At 39.8% G+C, this 21,540-nt stretch overlaps 1 protein-coding gene and 1 pseudogene across 1 annotated transcript; one reads left to right on the top strand and one right to left on the bottom strand.

The window, feature by feature from the left end:
- The first annotated feature begins 13,095 nt into the window (after window positions 1-13,095).
- Window positions 13,096-14,781, top strand: LOC137296592 (uncharacterized; annotated as a pseudogene).
- A 1,957-nt stretch (window positions 14,782-16,738) lies between these two features.
- LOC137296498 (THAP domain-containing protein 1-like) lies at window positions 16,739-19,952 on the bottom strand. Its single transcript, XM_067828333.1, has 4 exons — window positions 19,806-19,952; window positions 17,588-17,778; window positions 17,076-17,285; window positions 16,739-16,793 (listed from the first exon to the last, which is right to left on the bottom strand). Exons 1-4 carry the CDS (start codon window positions 19,950-19,952, stop codon window positions 16,739-16,741), a joined length of 603 nt encoding a protein of 200 aa, XP_067684434.1.
- Between the last annotated feature and the right edge of the window lie 1,588 nt (window positions 19,953-21,540).

Here is a 21,540-nt window from a genome sequence, read left to right as displayed (position 1 = left end):
GACTACAGTGATCATTGATTGCATGTCAATAAGTTTCTCCATTAATCAATGTCAATGTTGCCTCCGAACTGAAGGCAACAAACATACTTATAGTACAAGTATATAACGGGTTCAACAGCAGAGTGGATATCCCTTCCAAACAGATACATATATTTGTCCAAAATGCCTAGTGACGTAAAGATAGATGATAGATGCAAGAAGGGATAGATGGTGGACAGAAGTCAAGTCGATGGTTCTGTTATTGTTGTGGACATTTTATGTAACAGTAGGTCTTTATGTCATAGTCGATGTTTTATTCCAGTCTTCTTTCTTTCACTGAATGAATTCAGTAACTAATTACCCTTTGTTATTGCAGTGCAACTTCCCTAAAAGACATCGGCAAAGGATCGGCAAATTGTTCTGTTCAGCTTTGGTTAATACATAAGACCTGATACGTTGTGTGTGACTGCAGCATTTGTTGACATTCCAAGTGTCCAGGTTGACCATTATGAATCACAGCAATGCAACTTCATTCATCACAAACAGGGCAATAGTTGTGACAGCGATTACTGGAACAGTCAACTTATGGTGCATTGTCGGGAACATCCTCATCATCATTATCATTATCAAGACGCCAGGTATGAGAGGATTCTCTGGAGCTCTCATGGTAAACCATGCTGCAGCTGAAGTTCTTCAGGTATGTGTCACTCAGAGTGTAGTATTCGTGCATGTTGTTCGACCACGAATAGATCAACTTGACATATATCTCCGACTTTGCATTCTCGCTCTTAGCGGGGTGATCTCCCACAGCTTAAGTGCCGTTTCAGCAAACCTCTACCTGGCGATATGCACGCAACAATATTCTCGCATGGTTACATGGAAACGGGTGTTTGCCTTCTTGGTTTTGTCCTGGATTTTCAATATTGCTCTTTTCTCCCTGTACAATTTCGTACCGTCATTCTACACAGTGGAGTACAGTGAATCTACAGATGCCTTGTACATGAATATAACGCAGTCGAACTGTTGGCTGTTAATCCTCTTGGTTCTCAATATAGTGTGCATCCCCTTCTGCACAGCAACGGCTTGCTTCCTAAAAATTCGATCCATTCTAAAATGTCCCACCATTGCCACCATTGGTCCTAACAACGCAAAGAAGGTGCAGCTGTCTCAGATGAATCACGTCTTCACCATGATCTACCTGCTCACCTGCGTCCCCTTCTTTATCATCTCCTCCACCAATGTTCAGATGCAAGGCCTAAGGACACTCTTCTGGACAATTACTACTTCATGTTATGTCATCAAACCGTTTCTTTACCTCAAACTATATAAACCTTTCAGAGAGACGGCGAAGGTTATATTCTTCAAGTCCTGTGTGAACAGTGTGGGACCACCAGAACAAGTTGCCTCTGTGCAAAGTGCCAGGAGCGCCGAATATACCAGTCGTTGTTAAGCACCTAAGGGACACGGCTAATGGATTATTGTACCTACTGGTGCTGAGCAGTGCAGTGCCAATGTAACATCTACGGGTGTACTGTACCTAACGGTAGCTGGTGACCTCTAACACCTGCATTGTACTTAATGTTGTATTACCACTGTGTCATCTTTTGGTTTATTATACCCTCTGGTGATAAGCCGAAGAACACAACTGCGAATCCTTGTGATGTATTGTATCTAGCGGTGTTCAGCGGTGAGGTGTCTGGCGAAGTCTAACACTGTTGTATTGTTCCTAATGGTCTTTAGCATTCAGTGCCTTGTTACCCGTTTTACACATAGCCGTGTTAAAAGGTGAAGTGTGTGGTAGTAATTTTTCATGTGGTTGAGGCAAGAGTATTAAAAGACCTCTCTCTGTAAAAGAAACCCATGTAATTATTGGGTATTATCTTTTGCTGATTCTATTTGCAAAACATTTTCCTATGTTTGTGATATGAGTTAAAAATCTTCGTGCGATGCACATGAAAGTATTAGTGAGTCCCAGACAAGCTTCGGAGCAAGGTATGCCATAGTTGCTCACATTTTTTCCCTTCATGTGAAACCCATTTCTGGTGTCCCCCGCCGTGAGATTGCTGGAATATTGCTAAAAGCTTAATAAACCCAATTCGCTCACTCGCTCACTCACTCTTTTCCCTTCAGGCTTTAGCTCACAACTATTCTTGTAAAACGAGATGTGAGTGAGTGAGTTTAGTTTTACGCCGCACCTACCAATGTTCCAGCTATATGGCAGCGGTCTGTAATAATCCATTGGTCAACATCACGAGCATCGATCTGCGTAGTTTGACAACTGATGTCATGTGTCAACCAAGTCAGCGAGCCTGACAACCCTTTAGTCGCCTCTTGACCTTCACGAGTCCTGAAAAGATAGGTAATTTTTTCTTTTTCTTTTTCTTGATTTTTCAGAGCCATTTGGCACATAAAGAATGTGAAGTCAGTTTGCAATCTTTAGCTGAAGTTGGTGTTTCTGGTATCTTTATTTAATATAATATCATCATTGTACAGGAATATATCTTCATGTGAACCTCAAGGCACTTACGTAGGTGTTTTACATGTAACAAACCCACAACTGTTTGTCATATTTATTACTATTAATAAGTTGTTTTCCTTAATACATCAGTGAGTGAGTGAGTTCATATTTAACGTCACATCAGCAATATCTCAGCCATATCGTGACGAGAACATTTAATACTGAAATGAAATATATGGGTAACATAAAAACCTGTCAACGAGGGACAGTAAAACAACTGGGATTAAAGCTAGTGTCGAAAGTTAAAACTAATATCACTATTCGGACAATACAGCACAAAATGAGGCTATAGATTGCCAACAGCTGAAGGTAGATAACCATACTAGGGGCCATGGGGAATTGTAAATAGATAAATATTTTATTCTTTGAGGTGAGGCGGGCGTCCAGCTTGCAGCACCAAGGATACCCGGATGATATACTCCAGCAGAAGAATTATAAATAATTAATCTACCAGATTGGCCCATGAGCCATCGCCTTCTGGCATAAGATTCTAGGCAAAGTTCATATGATCATAATTCTCAATACAAAAAGTTGCAGATTAACAGTAGTGCCAGGACCAAAAATTCAAAACAATTCCAAAATCAGATTTGCGCAATGACACATATGTAGTCCATGCACAGGGCTTGGCATGACCAGCCGATTGGTTGAATCGGGCCCATTCAACTACCCGTCTAGGTGACATAAGGGCCAAAGTGGTGTGTTGGACAAATGGAACGCAGTTAAAAGCCCATCTGCCCTCAACCACCAGGATCCCGTCCTCCACCGACACAGGACGCAACCCACGGCAAACAGGTTGCCCAATTTAGTCGCCTGTTACAAGCAATGGGGTGCTGTGGACATATTCTACTTGTTCAACTTGTGTCAGAAATTTGGGCTGTGCCTGGATCAGTCAGGATGGTGGCAATGTTGATTACTTCTAATATTTGTTTAAACAGAAACTTTCAGATAATCTTAAACAATGTTGGGCGACTTCGTTTCAGAATTCTAATAAATGTTTTTATTACTCCAAACGTAAGACACTTTCAAATGTGGAGGGATATCTAAATTTTTATATTCCTTTACATGTGATATATGTACTGTCAACATTTAGTTGTGGTTATATTACTTCATCACTTGAGACACGAAGACAGAATAAAGTTAATTCAATGAGAGATTATGTCTATTTTGTAAATGGAATGACAAAACTGTTATTGAAGATGAATTTCATGTAATCCTTAAGTGTGAACATTTTTCTTATTTAAGATTAAGACATATTTAGAAATATTTGATGGATATTGATCTAAATGCCAAGTTTATCAAAATAGTGACAATACATAATAATTGTATCATATATAACTGTACTATGTACTTCAGTGTATTAGAAATACTCCTCGTAAACAACATGTGCTCGTTGTGGACTCACAGATTGTAGCGTATTGCACCTTGTGGTGTTAAGCTGGTTGGCTGTAGCACACTGAGGTGTCAAGCAGTCCCGTTGCTTGTGCACCTGCCCTTACTGCGATATGTTCCTTTTCGTGTCTTACGTTCGCTTGTCTAAGTTACCAAGAACTGCCACCGTATCAACTCCAGTGCGTCTATTAGTTAATCATATTTTCATTATTACCAATGAATAGATAAAAAAAAGTAAGATATGCCTCCGCTGATTCAAATTTCGAACAACTGTTTTACCTCATGCAAAATCACTACCATTTGGGAAAATGCATAATCCGGGAGCGTCTCTGGGTTATGGCTCTCTTCAAGAGGACTAAATTTCAGATTAGCATAAGGAGTTTCTCTGTTCTGCACACTGTTGCTTTTTTATCGTCATTGTGTGTTAATGTTTTGTGTTATGATATTGATAACGACATCGATAATTCATCAACTGTAAAATGTACTGTGTTATATGTTTAATCTGTGATGTAGCTGAAATGGCATGCACCGTTGTTAGTAATAAAGAAATATAAAACCTCGCCGCATCAGATGTGAAAACATGCGAGAAATCCACCTTAGCAAAATCACTGCTAACTAAAGGTGGCTGATTTCACGGTATGTACTGTGCTGGCTGTAAGTTTAATTGGTACCATGAGCGCGTATCTACAAACATGCAATTTTGTTCAATGCTATGTCTAAAGTGTATGCATTAACCGTAAAGGAGCTTTCAAAGCAAAGGTATCGGCTGCCAGTCTCATCCCAGTTGATTTCAAGAGAAAACACTAAACATTATTAAAATGTGTCTAAAGTTTATGTTTGGTCGGTTCAGAAGGTGGATCAAAACCTCGGATTCAGATTTGATCCTTCACATAAAGAACGTAACTGGGAAACTACATTCCGCAGATTATACACTGTATCTGCGTTCAGAGACCTTCTAGGAAATAGATCCATACTACCCATCACTGGTGTAAATGTAGCCACTTACTTCAGTCAACTCTCCTAATTAGATTTTGCAAAATGATCGATACTGTTTAAAGGTACGGTTTACATACACATGGCCCGATGTCTTGTAAAACAAATTCGTGACGTTGAATAGATGGTGATGGGTGAGTTTAGTTTTACGTCGCACTTAGCAATATTCCAGCTATATGGCAACGGTCTGTAAATAATCGAGTCTGGACCAGACAATCCAGTGATCAACAACATGAGCATCGATCTGTGCAATGGGGAACCGATGACATGTGTCAACCAAGTCATAGTCTGACCACCCGATCCCGTTAGTCGCCTCTTACGACAAGCATAGTCACCTTTTATGGCAAGCATGGGTTGCTGAAGGCCTATTCTACCCCGGGACCTTCACGGGTCCGTTGAATAGAATATTGTCATGACTTCAATAAATGATGAAATTCAGTTGAAATTGGCAGGTTCTTAATAAGTTTCCTGGAAGGTATTGAATACAAAATCTCGGTGGTGATTGTACAAAGTACTGGATACAGAATGTCGGAGTGTGTGTGGAAAGTACTGGATACAGACTCTCGGGGATGTTTGTTGAAAGTATTGGATGCAGACTGTGGCGTGTGTTTGCGGAACGTACTGAATACAGAATGTCGCGGGTGTTTGTGGAAAGTATTGGGTAGTGAGTGAGTGAGCTAATATTTAACGTGACATCGGCAATATTTCAGCCATAATGTGACGAGAACATTTAACAAAGAAAAGGACTATATGTATATTATAGAATCTGTCGGCGAAGGACGGTAAAACAACTCCAGTATCACAATTTGAATTAAAACTAGCGTGGAAGGTTAAAACTAATATCACTATTCGGACAATACAACATAAAATCAGGCTATAGATCGCCAACAACTGAAGGTAGATCACCATACTAGAGGGCATGGGGAGTAACAGTACTTTTGCTACCTGCATGGACCCTAGTTGGATTTACATCATCCACTCAGCTGTTAGCAATTTAGTCACATCTAGCCAAAAATTAAAAATACACATATACTACGATTAAAAACAGTGGAAGTCTAAGCGTACATGAAATGTTTTGGGACTTACGTACCCTCTCAGGAGGGCAATAATTTTACGGTACTTCAACCCCCTTTGAGGGTACAGTCACTAACAATTCAAGTTACTAATCTAGACTACCATGAATTAAAATGCAGCTATCTACAGAATATACTAATCAAAATTCAATGATGAAATCAATTTCTTTTAAAAATCCAAGAATTAAATGAGAAGTTACGGTGTTAAAAAGGTCCTTAGTTGTTTTGACGTTGAAATATTTATCCCTTGTGATGGAGAATTCAACAGTCAAGCAGGATATGCTTGACCGTGGTTCTCTCATCACAAGGGATGCAAAACGGAGGATCCTCACCTTTCAAAAGGTATGCATGAGTATATCTAGTATGGCCAATACGACATCGCCGTAGAATGACCTCTTCAAATCTGGACTGACAACCCAAGTAGGAATAACCAATATAGGGTTTCATTTCATGTAATTTATTGATGCCTACCTGGGTGTCCCACGTCTTCTGCATCAGATCACGGATATAAGATCTAATGTTAGCTTTATAATCAGTGTATGGGATAAGAAGTGGTGTCACAGATTTGTTGAGTGCTGCCTTGGCAGCAAGATCGGCCATTTTGTTACCTGAAATGCCTACATGGCTGGGTAACCAACAGAAGACGATGTCGTATTGGCCGTTGCAAGATCATTACACAATTTAATAATTTCTATTAAAAGTGGATGTTTGCAAGAAATATTTTTAATCGCCTGAAGGCAAGAAAGAGAGTCTGAATAGATTATACATTGTTTACGTTTAGGGTGTCTTTGCATATATTTGAGAGCTGTTAATATGGCGTTAGCTTCTGCTGTAAAAATAGAACTATTATCTGGTAATCTAGAAGATATTGTTTTGGATCGAATGACAGTGGCACAAGCCACTGAGCCACCGCCCTTGGATCCATCTGTAAATAAGGGTTTGTAAATGCTATATTCATGTTTTAATTGATGATATTCTTGTTTATATTGTAATTCATTTGTTTCTGATTTTTTAAAATGATGTTAATGTTAGGTCAACTTGTGGCCTAACCAATTGCCAAGGAGGAGAAGAAAGAAGACGGGAAGGAGCTATGATTTCCAGTTCAATACCGGCAGAAGAAATAAATGGTTTAATTCTGTGCCCAAGAGGCGGAAAAAGCGAAGACTTTTTGTCATACAAATCCGCATAAAGGGGATTGAACACACAGTTATGGGCAGGGTTAGATTCATTAGAATCTAATTTAGTAGTGTATTGTAAAGACAATTTTATACCACGTTGAGTAAGAGATGGTTCATCGGCTTCAACGCCGAGACTATCAATAGGTGAAGTTCTGAAAGACCCAAGACAAAGTCCTAAGCCATGACAGAATCAAGAAGTTTAAGGTTGGTTTTGCAGGCTCCACCATAGACGATGGAGCCATAATCAAGTTTAGAACGAAGAAGTGATCGATATAGATGGAGAAGGGTAGTTTGATCCCCTCAAAATTTAGAATTTGACATCACTTTCAATAAGTCAAGTGCTTTCAGGCATTTAGTTTTATGCGACTTAATATGCGGTACAAACGTTAAGTGTGAGTCAAAGATTAGACCCAAGAACTTGGCTTCCTTCACAACTTTAATCGGCGTGCCATCTAGAGACAGTTCGGGGTATCTATGGGGTTTGTATTTACGACAAAAATGTATGCAGTTGGTTTTTGATTTAGAAAATTTAAAGCCATTTTCAAGACACCATTTATTTATCTTGTTTAAACACAACTGCAATTGCCGTTCAATGGTATGCATATGTTTTCCATAACAAGAAATATTAAAATCATCCACAAATAACGATCCATCAATTGAATCGTTTAAAACTTTTGATAAACTGTTGATCTTGATGCTAAAAGGAGTGACTGACAAAATACTGCTTTGTGGAACACCCTGATCCTGATTGTAATGATCAGACAGGGTAGAATCCACACGGACCTGGAATTGTCTGTTATTTACAAACTTGGCAATAAATTGAGGCAAACGACCTCGCAACCCGAAGTCATGTAAATCTCTTAAAATGCCATATTTCCAAGTAGTGTCATATGCCTTCTCAAGGTAAAAAGATAGACACAGCATGTTGTTTATTAATCAGCGCGTTTTTCACAAATGATTCTAAACGCCTTAGTGATCGACAGTACTTCTGTTTTTTACGGAAACCACATTGTATATCTGTGATAAGATTATTAGTTTTCAAGTACCAAAAAAGTCGATTATTTACCATGCGTCCCATGGTCTTGCAAACACAGCTAGTTAATGAAATCGGACGATAATTGGATGGATCCGTATGATCACGTCCAGGTTTAGGTATTGGCACTACTATGGCATCACGCCATGAAGAAGGAAATTTCCCGGAAGTCCAAATATCATCAAAAGTTGATAAGAGCGTCTCTAAACAGGATTCTGGTAAGTGCTTGAGGAGTTGATAATGTATGTTATCAGCTCCTGTAGCAGTGTCATGAGATTGATCAAGAGCAGTATGGATATCATGAATAGAAAACGTTTCATTATAATCTTCTCCATTATCAGAATTGAAATTAATAGTTTTCTTCTCTTGTTGTTTTTGATATTGCCGAAATTTAGGTACATAATTAGAAGAGGAAGAATGTTTAGCGAGCGCTTCGCCCAGTTTATTCGCTATATCTGACCTATCAGCAAGTAATTGATCTCCATGTTCAAGATGATGGAACAGGTCCCTGCATCCGGATGCAAACAGGCGCCGGAACCATCATTACAAATACACAAATCATTGTCAGAACAAAAGTCCTCCAACAATCCACCTTCAGTACCTGCAGCTACACTACCCCAGAGTGGGCTGCGCTCATTTAAATCTCCCACCACAATACAGGGCTTCGGGAGTCGGTCACACAGAGCCCGAAGACCAGCCCTGGTAAACGTCGAAGACGGCGAAACACAAAGAGAGCACAGTGCAAAAGCTACATGTAAAGCAATTCTCACTGCAACAGCCTGCATACCAGTACTAAGTGAAACAGGGCCCTGAATAACGTTTCGCCTGACTAGAATGGACGATCCTCCAGCGGCCCCACCACCCGGAGGTGCAAAACAATGATATGCCTTAAATTGACGAAGGCCAAACGCATCTGTACGTTTTAAACACGTCTCTCGGAGACATACCGCTGAAGGTGCAAAAGCTTGGACCAACAGCTGTAATTCATGTAAACCAGTCCTCAATCCTAAGCAGTTCCACTGTAAAACATTACTGGAATAAACCATCTTTTGGGTGGACCCACCGGGGATCCACCCCGCACTCCCCCGGAGGGCGACAAGCTACGCGCCCCAGAACGGACGCTCCCAGAAACGCCCATGTCCTCAAGAGACCCGTATCTATTGAGCAATTGAACCCCGTTCTGCGACCCTCTAGGAGCCCCGCCACCCCGCTGCTATTCGGAAGCATCAGGCTCCGGCTTCGGTTTACTTTTCACCGTTTGTTGACTATCAGCTGTAGATTGAGACTCCGAGTGTGACTGAGATGCTGATTTGTGATCAGAAGAAAACTTTGAGGTATTAGGAAGTGATTCCTCAGTCCGTGATGATATAGCAGTGCACAAAAGCTGTGGAGAATCACAATTTACCCAAGTCAAGGTAGTCTGGCAGCCTGTGGTTGATGTTGTTTAAGAACTAGACCCCGATGATGTTTTTGCTACTGTAACATAACTTTCTGAAAGTTCAAATCTCTTTTTCAAACTAGTTTTTTTGGCCTCAGATATTTTGTGTCAATTTTATTTTATTGATCTCCATTTGCTCTTTCCAAATTGGACACTGTTTAGAAAATGAAGAATGGTCGCCTGAGCAATTGGTGTATTTTTTATAATCACTGTCACAATCTTCTGTTGTGTGTGTCTTCTCACCACAGTCAGCACACACAACAGACAATGTGCAAGTATTTACATCGTGTCCATATTTCTGGCATTTAAAACACCTGAGCGGGTTGAGGATGTAGGTATCAACTTGAATGTTACAGTAGCCTGCCTTCACTGATGTGGGAGCATTAGGACATGAAAAAGAGAACAGATGCGTGTTCGTTTTATTGTTTCTCCGAGTTGAAAAGCGCTTGACGTAGAGTACACCTTGATCCTTCATTTCAGATCCTATATCAAGTTCCGACATATCATCAAACAATCGGTCGCGATCTCTAACGATACCTTTGCTGGAGTTCAAGGTTTTGTGTGCAGAGACCGTGACCGGAATGCCCACGAAAGATTTGATGTTCAGCAAATTAGGTGCTTGTTGCTTTTTCCCGCACTCTACTAGCAGGGCACCTGAACGTAAGCGTCTTATGTTCTTCAAATCCAATGCAATACCTTCAATACCCTTGGATACAACAAAGGGGTTCAACTTCAAGGGTGTCTTGTCAGGAGTCTCAATTACAATGAAACGTGGCCAATACTCAATCGACGCAGACGGTCTATGATCAGTATCAACAGGGTCAGTATCAAGTGGACATTTTGTTTTTTTGTTGGGTTTTCATAAGCCATGGTTAGTTTAATTTGGTTCATCATCCGAGTTCCCCACCCACCACGGAGTATCACAAGGACAATGCTAAAGTAAACGGGCCTCCCGCTTACAGCACCAAGGATACTCGGATGACATACTCCAGCAGAAGAATTAAAACATTAATAATTCTACCAGATTGGCCCATGAGCCACCGCCTTCTGGGCATACGGCTCTAGGCGAAAACATGAATTAGTAAAATTTGAAATTCACAGAAGATCTAAAATTCGGCCAAGACCTAAAAATATACATATTACGATTCTCACAATTTTGTGCAACATTACATACAGTAATGCTCAGGGCTTGGCGTGACCAGCCGATTGCTTGAACCGGGCCCATTCAACCTCCCGTCTAGGCGAAGTCAGGGCCAAAGTGGTGTGTTGAGCAGTAGGAACACTGGTCCTGCTCCCATTGCCCTCAACCACGAGGATCCCCTCCCCCACCGACACAGGGCAGCAACCCACGGCAAACGGGTTGGTGGACCAAATATCCCCCCGGGTTACTACGGGGGTGTCGGCGAGCTCTTAGCATTGCCCAGCACCCACCACGAGGAGGTGGCTCGCCACGGGTGCCGTTTCCGTTGTATGATGTATGAGCAGAACATGCATATAGGACTTGCCTTTGGTTACCTTGGCCTTGACCTGCCCCGCACTGAAAATAGTCAGCTATCTGATGGACATATTTATAGCCAATGAGCTACCACAATACATATCATACAAATCTATCCTTACCGCCTCCTCCTCCTCACCCTACACCTCCTCCACCCCTAACACAATAATTACCCAGGCCCCCTTAGCCTAGGCCTTTTCATAGCAGAGCAACTAAATTTAAAAATTCTACAAATCCAGGTCAAAGAACTAGAAGTCCTGACAATAAACACCAATAAACATCTCACCATTATAAATGTGTACAGAAAGCCAAATCTCAAAATTACTCCCCAGCCTATCTGACTGGCTAAACCGACATAACCTTACAACACTTCACGACAACCAACCCACACGCTACCCCCTCACAAACTTACAATCACCCACAGCCATCGACATTACAATCACCACACCACAACTCACACAAGCTTGTACATGGGGGGTACACGACGACACCTGGAGCAGTGACCACGGCCCCATCAAAATAACCTTACACTGCCACATCTCCACTCCCACCTCACCCACCAACACCCCACCCACCACCACCACAGACATCAGATACAACGTAAACAAAGCAGACTGGCACAAATTCAACACATTATGTAAACAAATTACCATTAACACCATACCAGACCCCGACATTTATATCTTCAATGAAAATTACACCAACACTATTCTAAACATAACAGATAAATGCATCCCCACCCTTCGGCTTACCCCCTGGATGCCACAGGGACATATATGTCCCTCCTCTACATACCTCACTTGGAAGTCCAATAAAATTCTAAATATACCACGCATATATAATACTTCACAGTTTTGAATTCTGCGGAAAATTCCCTGTTTCTTGATACCATCCACTATTATCTCAGACCAAGCTAAAGTGCTTAAAATCGCCTTTCAAAATAGGCTTCATCGTAAATGTCGCCATTTTTCAAACTGTACAAAATCGAGATTCACAGCGTTATTTGCAGTATGTTTTGAAATGTGAAAATCGGATAATTACTGGGAGTAATGAATTTCAAAAATAGCATATTAATGATCATTGATATCAAGTTTTCATGTAACCAGGAATGATAATTCTGAAACGTCACCGATGTACCCAGAATCGGTTGGGATGTTTTCGAAAATACAATTACACGAACGCCGAAGTGCGCTTTCCGCCATATTGGATAGTGTTTACAAAATCACGTTTCGAGAAGGCCGGTATCGAGAAGCCTATTACATCATGTATACTTCATAGTTAGCTACGACAAATGCATCATTGAACTCCCCATGCATATTAGAATCAAATTACAAATAGTCTTTGTCACCAATACCAACTGTCTAGACAAAACGAAACAATATATATTTTGCATGAAAACGAACGCTGTGCTCGAAAGACAGCGCTTGACTGAAATGTAAACAAAGAAAAATTCCAGTTTTACACTGCGTAGCATTTTCAGAAATTTTCCAACATCCAGCCCTCTAATCATTGCTTACAATGGCTCAATACGCTTAGTATATTCAGGGAAGGGCATCGTGGCAAAAAATAGCAAACTGAAAATAGATACAATGAAATAATTTGGTAATTCATAAGAAACTGTCAAACTTTTAGTGCAGCGTGACGCCATGAGTGACGCAAAATCACGCAGAACGACAACGGTACTTATCGGCATTTCTGGCTTCTTCCGTCATTTCCAATGTAAACGATAAGAACATATAACAATACACAGATAGTCAGAATAATTCTGATTACTTACATCTCACATTTATGTGCAAAAGATCCTGAAACGAGGAAAACGTCCTCGCAAAATCTTGTGTACCCTTGTCAGCGAAGCCGCCATTTTGAAAGAAATCGGTCATCGGTAGTGATGTCACACGTCAACATTGTTGCACATATTAGGCAATTTCTTTGAGGTGAAGGTCGGTTGAACAAGAGTAAGCACAATGCCCATACCATAGACCATTCTTAATTTTTATGCATGTGACCTTTGACCGATATCAAAACGAGGTTATACCCGCGAAATCTGCGAATCGTGATGGCGACGAAATCTGGAAGCGATCTGACAGCTGTACCGTCTCTCACTTTTTCCTTCGTGGAGACTTATATTCAGATGAACAGCAGAAGTGCCGGTACTTCCCAACTGAACAAAGGCTTCAAATATTACAGTGAAGGTTTCATTTTCAATTTGCGAAGTAAGTTTCATTCATCAATTTCCATCTGTAAATGGTAACTATCGCACTGGCTGTCAATGTCATTATGTCATTGCCGATTTATGACTGAAGATGTTTTTATTTTCACATAACATGTTATCATATAAATACGGGACACGCTAATTATTATGATGTGCAACGCAGAAGCTCTTTTGTGACTTCTTTTAGTTAGATTAATGACAGACATTTACAATGTTTACGTCACTGTGACCTACATTCAAGCATGTCAATAATCAAGGTAGTAATTGTCAGATCATATTATGTTAAATTCATATAAAATTATTTCAAGTAATTTCTATTTTCTTGTCTGGTATCTTTTTTCACTTGTAATCGTTTTCTTGCAGCATCATGTGATGACACATCTTGTGTAACAACAGCTGGCTGTCACCGTTCCATGAAGAAAAATGAATCGCCACATAAAGTAACTGTAAGTTGGGTACATGATATTGTCTGGAAACAAAATATATATTTATATATGTATATTGTTAGGAATGCATATTTTGTTAAATGTCTCACTTGTGTTTATTAATTGTGATAGCCTAGAGCCTAGTTGATTCATTTCATACAAGTACATGTACTATTAAATGCATGTCACCTTAGAGATCAGTCCAGTGGTCAGAGTGGTCAGTACCAGCTGGAACTGTGCTACAGGTCAGAGCCAGTGCTGTGGTCATGTGACAGATATGTCATGAGCCTATTTCTATCAGGGATGGCAATTTTCCACGGAAATCAGGTCCTCCTGTTTCCTTTCGTGTTCTATGTATAATATTAATATATGTCTGGGTATTTTTAACTCAGGATCTGATTCTGTCATTCCTATTGTTTGAAAATATGTTTTTTCTTCCACAGGTGTTTTATACCTAATGGCCCACTATAAGCAGCGAGGATTGAAGTCCATCCCACGGGATGTTGCCAAGACCTCCATGCCACAGACATGGCACATCCCTAGGCTGGATAAAATAGCCGGTATGTCAGTACCAGAGATAAAGGTGTCTGGTTACAAGAATGATGGAGAGGACCGGCCTGTGAAATCAACCCTCTACAACCACATTAGGTCTGCTGTTGCACCGTTGTAACCGTTTTTGTCATCTCGCAAGTTAAATTATCCCAGAGCAGCATGGGTGGCTGCTTCTCCAGACCGAAAGGTGCTAGACCCCAGGTCCAACCCTCCTTTTGGCCTACTGGAGGTGAAGTGTCCAGACCTGCGGAACAAGGACCTCCATGATCTGCCCTACCTCAGCCGGAAAGACAATGGCCAGCTTGCTCTTAAGATAACATCAAACTACTATCATCAGATCCAGATGCAGCTGGCAGTGACTGGTTTGAAGTGGTGTGATTTGTTTGTATGGTCTGAAAGGCAACACCATCTTGAGAGAATTGACTTTTGTCCTGAGAGTTGGCAAAGTGTGAAAGACAAGGCAGATAAATTCTACTTTGATTACATTCTCTCTTAGGGTCTGTATCACTCTGTTACCAGTCATTTCTCTGTCTATTTTAATTACCTATATAATCAGCATTATTCTCAACATCAAGACGGATGAAATTAGATCATGTTTAATGCATTCAGAAAAATACAACAAAGGTAAACCTCTTTCATTGTTTAATTGTGAGGTAAGCATGTCACATATACATAAGACATATTACCTTTTCATATTTATATTGTAATTTATCCTTTTTGAAACAAAACCTTACAATAGTATGGTATGGGCTAAGGGGAGATAATCACAGTTCCAGGAAATAATTTTGTGAATTTTTACTGAAGCTATTATGATGCATTCGCATATCCGGTGAATTGAACCATAGCCTTTCATGAATTCAGTTCATTATATAGTCCCCAGTACCAAATATGAATGATTTACATTTGTTTTAATGGAGCATGTTTTACTTGAGCCCTTATGTCTATTTTCAAAGTGAAATATGCAAAAATGTAATATGTACTAGCCTTGCAGAAGTGCAAGTTATGTTGGTTTACAGTTGTTGCACTTAGTACTGTGGACTATGTCAGATCACTGGTTATTACTATTGGGGTTCCGTATTATTCATTAATCACTTAATCAGGGCTACAGATAAGGAGCGTACAGGTGTAATGTACGCCTAAAACTCAATGACATACGACATAATATAAGATTTCAAGCGTATCATGTATGCACATAAATACCTTTCTACGTCAAACATAAATGAAGTTTAATGAAGTTTAAGATGAAAAGTTGTTTAATATTATAAATAACAAACTATTTCTCCGGCTTGCTGACTCAAAAATATACCAATACTCTTTCAAACCTCTCAGTACACTTCCACTTGCAGCATGAGGGGTAATTACACACACACACCGAAAAGTTTTCTAGAGCCCTGCTTAACTAAATTATTGCATTCATGAATAATAATTTGTTACCAAATAGTTGTGATACATGTCATATTCAGCACTTAGAGTATCCGTTGCAATCCTTACTTTTACCATCTTCTGTTTCCAGTACAAAATACCGACACCTATAAGCCTATAAAATTTAATAGATCTGTATATTCAGAAATTTTACATTTCATGAATATTACATATTTCACCATTTGTCAAAAAAAATTTCTTATATTGCTGCAGCACTGATTCAATGAAATGTAATTATGACATATTTTAAGGTTTGAAAAAAGATATGAAAAACCACAGCATATCATCTGTAAGTACAAATTTCTGTTTAGAATTTCCACTGTCACTACAGTTTCATTATGTGCACTGAATCTATTACAGACTGATGAAAACTAACACTGTACATAAATACTCTCTTATAGCATTAATGTAAATATGATGTATATTTTATGATCTCATAAAAATAAATTGCACATTTCTATTAATGAACATGAACACTCAATCAGTTTTTATTCATTTCTTTTTTATCAATGGTCCTTGAAAACTTGAAGTAATGCAAGCTACAGTCCACAGCTGATTGATGCTGCCCAGCTCTGCAAGAGATACTGTAGAAGCTAACAGGTGATTCTCTTGAACTCTTCTGATCAGTCTTTCCACATGAATCCTAAGTGATGCAATGGGTCTCCTCTACTTCACTAGGTGTGAACTGCCCAGAGGAATACAGAAATGGAGGAATGTTAAGACCAACACCTCTCTCACTCAGTATACTGGCAATAGTAAAACCTTTGTCAGTCATAACACTGTCCCCTGGCTCCAGCAAATCTAGAATGCCAGACAATTTTGTTATTTCAACATCTGACATGACACCTGTGTATAGATTAGATACAAAGGTAATAGCACCATTTGGAGCAATGCCAATCAAGCCTTTCAGAGTGCAGGAGCTTTTGTAATGGGAATAAAACATGGAATTTAACACCAAAGCTGAGGGAATTTGGATCCTGAGCTCCGTACAGTCAAAAATGACTCTAGTAGATGGGTATGTTTTCTGAAACTCAGGAGGCATGTATCTGTCTACTGTCACTCTGGAGGGCCAGATAGGAATTGATCCTAGAACAAAATACAGAAAATTTGCCCAGGTGATAATTTTTCAACTAGCAGTCGAAATGTGGCAATTAAAACGAACAGCAAGATCGTGCTCTGGTAAGCCAAGCCTCAGACGTACAAAAAACATGAACATTTCATCAATAAGGGCCATGTTTCTTGGCCTACCTGCAAGAGAAATGGCATTTGCACATGGCGTAATACATACTGCACATATTGGAGGCACTTGGCTTTACAAATTCAAAAAACTGTCTGAACAATTTATAAGAACGAAATGATGTGTAGTACTGGATGAGATCATCATTTCCAGCGAATCTTTCTAATCCAAATCTCTCAATGGTGAGCTGTTGTTTTAACAAATCTTTCTCCTTCTCCAGCTCCAGAATTCTTTTTAGAAGATGCTGTGTATCTGGCAGGCAGACATCTGTCTGGGTCTGAGCTGAGAAACTGTCCTCCTCTTCTTCATGGGGGTCACAGTCTAACAGGGAGCTTGTAGGACTGGACAAATAAAGAATTTTACTTACAGTGGAAATCAAGAAATGTGTGTGTGCATGTTTATGTGTTTGCTCATTTCTGAATATCATGAAACACAGACGTCGGATTAATGTTTCTTTCAAAGGAATCAATGATTATGATTATCAATGAGGTGTTGCAGATACTAATCAGATTTAATGCTTTAAAATTAAACAATGCTACTAAAAAACAGACTTTGGTTTGAAGAGCATTTGAACTGAAGTAGAGCTTAAATTTAAATAAGAATGTTTTCTCATCTACAAACATGTTTCTAACTTTAAACCGACCTTTCTGATGAATTTGAATTTTTCGGCATATGTGGATGACGGATGGCTGGTGCTTTCCTCGACTTCATATTTTCCAAGGTCCAAGGAAATATGGATGGCATAGATCCTTGCTTGAGGGTCCTCCTTACTGGTGTGTACTTGTAGTCCTCGGGCCGGAAATGCTTCGAGCATACAACACTCTTCCTTGTTAACTAAATACAAGTGAAGTTAAAATGAGCCCATTGCCATTATAAATATTTAAATCAAAGCTTTAAAAAGAAGCAAGTCTTTTTTTCGAATGATTACAATAAATAGTTGTAACCTCGCGCACGCAACACACTTGCTTCTTTGAGTATATAATCATTGTTCTTGCGGTCCATCTGCCACTTTTTGAACTTTTTCAATTACAGCACCACACTGAGCAATCGTTACCATGTGTTGTTAATTAATTTAATTTATCGTTTAGGCACCATGACATGTTGTTAAGGAATAAATATACACCTGGAAATTAATCAAGCAACACCCCAATTTTTTCTATTGGAGCAACTTTGAAGTGTTCTGACAATCAAAATATGCCGGGTTGATATAGTTTGACACTTTTTTATTCAACAGACGATCTCTGACAAACAACTTAAAGGGAAAAAGTATCAAGACTTTGCTTTATTGCAACGAAATCCAAATTCTTAAAACTGTCTTAAATTCATGAAAAAATGGACACAATTTACTATTCATCCACAGACGTTGTTGTCAGGTGTATTAACACAAATGTCACATGGAAAGAAAGAACAGTCATCTGAGAGTCTGCACACCGACTTTCATCAATATCTAGTGTGTCCTCCCTGCGCACGCACCACCGATTCCAGACGCCTCCTCATTCCTTGGATGAGTCTCCGGATCTGATTCTGGGGGATCCTGTTCCACTCCTCATGCAGGGCAGCCGTCAATTCGTTGAGATTATGGACTGGTGGGTCTCTCTGCCTCACACGACGGCCAATAAAGTCCCACAAATGTTCAATGGGGTTGAGATCAGGGCTCATGGCAGGCCATGGAATTCTGTCAATTGCATTTTGCCGCAAAAAATCATTTACAGCATGCGCCCTGTGAGGTCTAGCATTGTCGTCCATAAATATGGGTCTCGTTGCCAGAGGATGGTTCTCAAAATGAGGTACCACAGCCCTGTCAAGAACCTCCTGTTGGTAACGAACACCGTTAAGGTTGCCACGGATGGTAATGATATCCAACTTGCAGTTCATGGAAATGCACCCCCATACCATAACGGAACCTCCCCCAAAGGCCACAGTCTCCTGGATGTTCCGTGGAGCCATTGCTGTGTTCCTCTGCCTCCAGACCCGAGTACGACCGTCCACCATGTGCAGCAAGAACCGGCTCTCATCTGAGAAATGGACCTTCCTCCAAGAGGCAATGTTCCAGTGCAAACGGTCATTACACCAGGCCAGTCGGGCTGCCTTATGGGCTGGAGACAGTCTGGGTCGCTTGATTGGCCTCCTTGCCCGGTATCCTGCAGCTTTCAGACGATTCCGAACAGTCCTGTTCGAGATGGGTCTCCCTGGAAGCCACTCCTGTCTCAACCGAGAGCTCGAGTCGAAGGACCTGCGCCGTACAAGTCTCAGTAAAGCTCTGTCCTCCCGGACTGTGGTCTTCCTGGGTCTTCCTGGTCTAGGCAGGTCTTTAACTTCATTAGTGGCCCGGTATTTTTTCAAAAGTTTTGAAATTATGGAATGATGTCGTCCGATTTGAGTCCCGATTTGTCTTAGAGACATACCAGCATTCCTCATGCCGATTATTTGCCAACGAGTGGCCTCTGATAATTTCCTACGTGCCATGACATTGAAATGAATGAAAAACCGAATGCAATCGACAACCTGCGCTTGTAAACACCCCAGGGAAAAAGTGCATTTTTCGAAAGTTGAGGTTAAAGCAATGCACGTGCGCTGTGCAAGCTTCACGCGCGTCATATCAACCCATGAAAAGCTCATGCTGTATGTCAATACATCAAAATTGAATAATCAATCATCAAAATTACTTCGTTAAACTTTGTTAAGTTTTTATGTGTCTTTGAATTTGGTGTTGCTTAATTAATTTCCATATGTATATTATTTTTCTGTTGTATGCGCTGCTTGACAGCTGCACCTCCGATAGATTGATTGCAGTTTGAATTTGGCGCCTCAAATAACTCGAGATTTAATTCAGAAAATTCTGAATGAAAATTATAGCCTACCGTAAAGAAGGGTCCTTCGTCTCGTCGAATAGCAACTTTCCACCTCTTTCGAAGAGCTTCGGGCTTTGGAAACGTGTGAAATGACAGTGAACCGTCGTTTCGTGCAACGGATGTACACATAGGTACACAACCATGGTCAGGAGCCATCGTTGCGGGTATAACCTCGTTTTGGAATCGGTCAAAGGTCACATGCATAAATATTAAGAATCGGCTATTCCGATTGCACTTTCAGTATTGTGATGTATATTTTGCGTATCGTTCAGATATTTTTTCATGAAATTGATTTCGGTATCTACATATATCCATGATCAACACCACATCATGTGTGGATATAAAGTATCCGTTTTTATTCTTTGAAAGCTTTTGATTGTTTGAATAATATTTACATGGGAAATTGACTCAGTAAGTGTATTATACCACATTTTAAGCCTCTACACAAGTGTTGGAAGATCACACGTAGCCATTACTGCAACATGTGCTTTAGTTCCCGTCATGTGCAACATTCAATACGTTGGGACATATATTGCAGTTTCATATGAACAGGTTAATAAACAGCGATTTACTTCCAACTTATAAGTAAAACGGATAATATTAATGAAAATGATTTGTACATTTTATCAAATGTAGGGGCACACATACTACTATTTAAAGGAATTGTCTTGTTCATTGTATTGGTTTGTGTCGTTTTTATAGACAAAACTATTTTGAATATTAATTGCGAGTTTGTCAAAACGTTTCATGATTCATTATCATTGTTTTTCGATAATAAAGTCAATTTAAATGCGATTAAAATATATCTGATGGCAGAATGTCTAACTCAAACAATATTTATACGGAAATTGTTAAAAATATATAAATCAGGTCAAGTCTTAATTTGGACAAGCCTTACGTCCATTTCCTAATACTTCTTTACTGAAAAAGCGATCTCTTTGTACCTTTCATTGCATACTTATGAAGGGAATTGATTTCACAATCATGAGAAGAAAAGTCTTTTTCCTAAATGAATACTCAATGAATATTATGTTCTAATTCTCTTCGATCAAACGAACATAAAATATTTATTTATCTACAACAAAATACTTCGCATGGGTAATGCCTACCGCAGCTCACAGACGAGCAGGTTTATTAACACAGAGTATACAAAGAGCCGGCAGAATATTAAAATACCATCTCGTCTGCACCTTCAACCTGTACCTGAAAAACAAGCAAATTCAAAACCAGAAAAAACTGCTTACACATATATGAAGTATACTACAGACGTTCCTGCAATACTAACTTCATTTTATTAATATTATTAATATATTATTATCATTACTGTTATTATTCATTTGTTTGTGTTTAAATGCAAGGCAAAACTAAAATACATATCTCCAATTCCTTACATCCTCAATTTTGGGTCAGGTCCCATCTCCAGGCCGCTCCATGTCATATAAGATCACATCAGGTCAGCCCTCTCCTCCTTACATCCGAATCTCAGTACCTCACTGCTAATACAGATCGCAATACTGCGTACATGAACCATCCGACTTGTAATCCAGAATTATCCATACGGATTGAAGGTTCAATACTGAAACCTTCATAACTTCAACAAGGTCCAATACACTCGATTTAAGAAAGCTGCTCGCCGTGTTGTGCGAAGACCTCGAATGACTCAACTCATGTTCAATTTCACCACGTCACCTTCGTCACGTGGCTTCAGCACAAATTTCACGTGCAAAACACCTTCGCTGCAGTA

This window comes from Haliotis asinina, chromosome 1 (genome assembly GCF_037392515.1).
Source record: "Haliotis asinina isolate JCU_RB_2024 chromosome 1, JCU_Hal_asi_v2, whole genome shotgun sequence".
Taxonomy (NCBI): domain Eukaryota; kingdom Metazoa; phylum Mollusca; class Gastropoda; order Lepetellida; family Haliotidae; genus Haliotis; species Haliotis asinina.
This window is presented reverse-complemented; position numbering and strand designations above follow the sequence as displayed.

Excerpts from the sequence above, each read along its gene's own strand:
- LOC137296498 (XM_067828333.1), bottom strand. The coding sequence starts at position 19,952 with ATGGCTCCTGACCATGGTTGTGTACCTATGTGTACATCCGTTGCACGA. Across the intron at positions 17,779-19,805 it reads ACGAAGGACCCTTCTTTACG|TTAACAAGGAAGAGTGTTGT; the intron begins GTAGGCTATAAT and ends ACTTGTATTTAG. Across the intron at positions 16,794-17,075 it reads GGAAATGATGATCTCATCCA|GATCAATTCCTATCTGGCCC; the intron begins GTACTACACATC and ends ATTTTGTTCTAG.